Genomic DNA, 3870 nt, shown 5'->3' with positions numbered 1-3870 from the left:
TCCGAAGAAAAAGACCCAGCCGAGAGGCTCTCTTCATCCTGCACTTACGGCAGTTCCTCTCGTCCGTGCCGTCCTGGCAGTCCCGTAGGCCATTGCACCGCTTCCAGTTGGGGATGCACTTGTGCAGCTGCTGGCACTCGAACTCGAACCTGCTGCAGCGTCCCGGCAGCGCCGGGGAGGTGGATGTCACGTTGGGTCCTGCACACAGCAGCCAGAAAGTGAGGAAACCACCCAAGGCACGGCCACGCTGCCGCTGCCACCAGGAAGGACACCAAAACCTGTCCCCAGGTCCCGACTCCACTAGATGGCAATCTCTTCCCATCTAGCAGGTAGGTGGCTCCTGCTGGGATGAGCCTAAGCCATCCTCTCTCCTGACTGCAGAGGGCTGGGAAAGCAGCGGGTTTGCAGGGGCCGTCCTGCACCGGCTCTGAGCTCGGCAAAGCCTCAGCAAGGACCGCAGCGAGAAAAAAACCTCTATTACCTTCAGCGTAGGTGTGAGGTGGAAGCCCACCCTGCAGCCCTGCTCCCCGCACCCCTATGCAATCTGAGACACGGCACCATCGGGTTTGAACAGCCTCGTCTGAGCAGGGACCTGCTGCAGCAGCAGTTCATGCCGCCTGTGGGGCTGGAGCAGTGTCTGACCCCAGGGAGACAGGATACCGTGGGCTTTTACACCACGGTGTAATTGAGTCCTGTAACCTGGCAAGGCTCTGAGGCTGAAAGGCCTGACAGTCCTGGAAGATGTGATCCGACAGAAGAAGGAAAGGGGTGAGGAAAAGCTTACGCGAAGTAGGGCAGGCGTCCTCGTCGGAGCCGTCGGTGCAGTCCTTGTAGCCATCGCAGACCCAGCTGTTCATGACACAGGCGCCGCTGTTGCAACGGAAGTGATTAGGTAAACACGTCGGTGGGATCGATGTAGTAGCGGGATGAACCGGAGAACCTAAAAATACACCGTTCAGAGCTGATCCGAGGCCTGCTCCTGCATACAGGCTGTAAGCTGTGCCTGTTCCCAGCAGACTGAGAGCCACTATCTGCGGAGGGGAGCGGGGAGCAGGCAAGGCAGTACAAGCCCAATGTTTTCACGTATGTTGTATCTGCACAGCTCCAAATCAGCTTTTCCAACAACACAGAGTAAAAAGAGGCATGGGAGCACATGCACAGCCCATTCATGAGGGATTTTGAGAGCCACAGGGGCTGGCGCAGGCTGTCCCAAGCAGCCCTGCAGGAAGGCAGCTGATGCCGACAGCGGTCCTTCAGCACGCCGCAGCCCAGCCTTGGCCAGGGCTCCCACGAGCAGAACGGAGCACCATGTGCCCTTACCCTCACAGTCCTTCTCATCGGACCAGTCCCCGCAGTCATTCTCCTCGTCACACTTCCACCGGTTGGGGATGCAGTGCCCATTCCCACACTGGAACTGGTAGTACCGGGAGCAGTTCGGTGCCTCTGTTGGGTTTTCTGACAACAAGAGAAAACCATGAGCCCCACCGTTATCTCACAAGTCTTTGGCGCCACCCAGGTATGGGAGCATCTCAGGCCAGGCTACAGCTATCTATTCCCCTGAGCAGCACGGGCAGGGTCCTTTCTCTTCTTCTCCAGCATCCCCATTCCTCACAGCCCTTGCTAGCCTGTTGCCACCACTAGTATGTCTGTGGGCTGGGTGCTTCATGGCCAGACACCACCTACGGTCTCAGAACCAGAGGTGGCAGTGAAATTCAGACAGAGCACGGTAGAAATGGAGAAGCAAACCCTGCAACTCCAAAATGAAGATGCAGCTGCTTCGTCTGGCTGGGTACGGCTCCTACAGCTGCCCAGGGAACAGTGGTAAATATTGAGTTTGGCTGAAAACTGCCTGTCTGCTTCGGGCTGGGAATCTGTGGAGTAAATATGGTCACATATGACTTAGTCAACCACAAGATGTGCCAGCCATATCGGATTGTCAGTGTGCTTCACTTTACCTACCTGCAATATGAGGAAAACGATACTGATCTACATGTAAGACACTCTGCAATGTGCAAGTGGAATGCTACACACGCACGTGTACATGTATACACATGAGCGCCTATGTAAAACATGAAGAAGCCAGTACTCAACGCTCCTGAAATTCAAAGGAGGCTGGGGCTACGGTGACAAGAGACCCTGAGGTACTGCTCACCGCAGTTTGCTTCGTCAGAGTAATCGCCACAGTCATCCATCCCGTCGCACTTCCACACCAGGCTGATGCACACGCCGTTCTGGCACTGGAAGCTGAACTGGTCACAGGTCCGGTGGAACTCGGGGTCCTGGGCTGCGGGGCGGCACGGAGAGACATCAGAGGTTTACTGTAAGGACCGAGGGCTTGAGGGAAGCTCCTCATGGCGGAGGAGAGAAGTTGCACACTCAGAGGCAATCGCGGACTTATAAGCAGAGCGTTACAGTCCAGAGCCACCTCTTAGGAGAACCGGCAGCTTTCTGGTCCCCTGGGGAATGCACTCTCCTCTCCATGCCTCTGGTTTCATTCTCTGTTCCACTCCCCTTTTGCAAAGATGCACAATGTCACACTTACAGCAGCCAGCGTAGTTGGCATCTTCATCTGATCCATCTCGACACTGGATGATGCCATCGCATACCATGGAGTGGAACAAGCACTGCTGCCGGTTCTTGCACACGAAATCCATGTAGCGGGTGCACAGGGGTTCTGGAGAAATGGGAGGTCAGGAGGAGAGGGGATGGCATCTCTGCAGTCCTTGGTTTTTTTTCCGCCCACTCCACCCTGCACGGACCTGGGTGCAGCGGCCGGAGTTCAGGAAGTTACAGAAAGTTTCCAAGACAAATGACTCGAGCTCTGTCCCTGCACAGGCTGAGAACGCACCGGGGTACAAGCGGGCTGGCACCGACCTCAGGAAGGATTTGGTGACCTCCCTGAATACAGCTCCCGACAGCGCGCCTTCCCTACCCATCACTTGCAGACCAGCCGATTTCCCAGGGGGCTCGTGAATGCTAACTAAGGCTTTCCCATTATCTCACCCGGGCTTTTCTCCCAGGGAGACAGGCTTTGGCAGACGGTGAAGGCTGTCAGCCCTCGCTGCCGGGGCCCCGCCAGCTGCCCGCGGCCTCGGTACTCACCACAGTGCTGCTCGTCCGAGGCGTCGGAGCAGTCGTTGATGCCGTCGCAGTGTTTGCTGGTTGGGATGCAGGTGCCGTTCGGGCACTGGAAGCCGTTGCACTTTTTTTCTGAAATGCAGAATTGGGTAGATGATGTGTGGTGTTTTATATTTTTAAAGCTGCCTTCAGTTAGGTACGAAAAGCCATAGCACAGCCCCAGCTGCCTTCTCCCTGTGTCTGCCTGCTTTTGGAGGGGTGGGCATCGTCCCCCGGAGTTTGCTGCAGGGTTATCTCGGCAAGTTCGTAGAAATCCCTCCCGCCCCATGGCAGAGCCCCCACCGCATGCGTGGCGCGTTACCGCAGTTGGCGGGGTCCTCGTCGGAGCCATCCTGGCAGTCGGCGTCACCGTCGCAGGCCCAGCGCTGCGGGATGCAGTGGCCGTTCTGGCACTGGAAGCTGGAGGCCTCACAGGTGTGATATACTGCTGAAACCAGAGGTGGGGGTCTGCCTGAGCACGGGGTGCCGTCTCCCCCGAGACGCGACATGCAGCGAGCAGGGCCAGGCAGCCCTGCTCCCTCCGCCTGCACCGGGACGTCCCGCCGTGGCAGGTCCCAGCGCCGAGCCCAGCTCCAGAGCACCAGCGACCACCCCGCGGGCCCCAGGCAAGAGGTTGTGGGAGTCCAGGCTCTCCCCGGCTCTCGCCACAGTCTTTTCCTCTCGGCACCATGCCTGCTCACGGCCTGCTGTGCCTCAGGGACGGCTTTCGGAGGCTAGAGAGCCTTCCCAAAG

The 3870-nt window shown here is 57.9% G+C and overlaps 1 protein-coding gene across 1 annotated transcript in view; it reads right to left on the bottom strand.

The window, feature by feature from the left end:
• The window catches only part of SORL1 (sortilin-related receptor, L(DLR class) A repeats containing), a 39286-nt gene that overhangs the window by 12012 nt on the left and 23404 nt on the right, over positions 1–3870 (bottom strand). The window contains exons 25-31 of the mRNA XM_009890774.1: positions 3440–3565; positions 3103–3210; positions 2543–2674; positions 2153–2284; positions 1321–1455; positions 785–940; positions 49–198 (exon numbers count right to left, since the gene is read on the bottom strand). Of these exons, the coding sequence (XP_009889076.1) occupies positions 49–198; positions 785–940; positions 1321–1455; positions 2153–2284; positions 2543–2674; positions 3103–3210; positions 3440–3565 (939 nt within the window). The remainder of the gene's footprint in view (positions 1–48; positions 199–784; positions 941–1320; positions 1456–2152; positions 2285–2542; positions 2675–3102; positions 3211–3439; positions 3566–3870) is intronic.

This window comes from Charadrius vociferus, unplaced genomic scaffold, assembly GCF_000708025.1.
Source record: "Charadrius vociferus isolate BGI_N301 unplaced genomic scaffold, ASM70802v2 scaffold858, whole genome shotgun sequence".
In the NCBI taxonomy this organism is placed as follows: Eukaryota; Metazoa; Chordata; class Aves; order Charadriiformes; family Charadriidae; genus Charadrius; species Charadrius vociferus.
The sequence above is the reverse complement of the archived record's forward strand: the minus strand, read 5'-3'. Positions and strand labels throughout refer to the sequence as shown.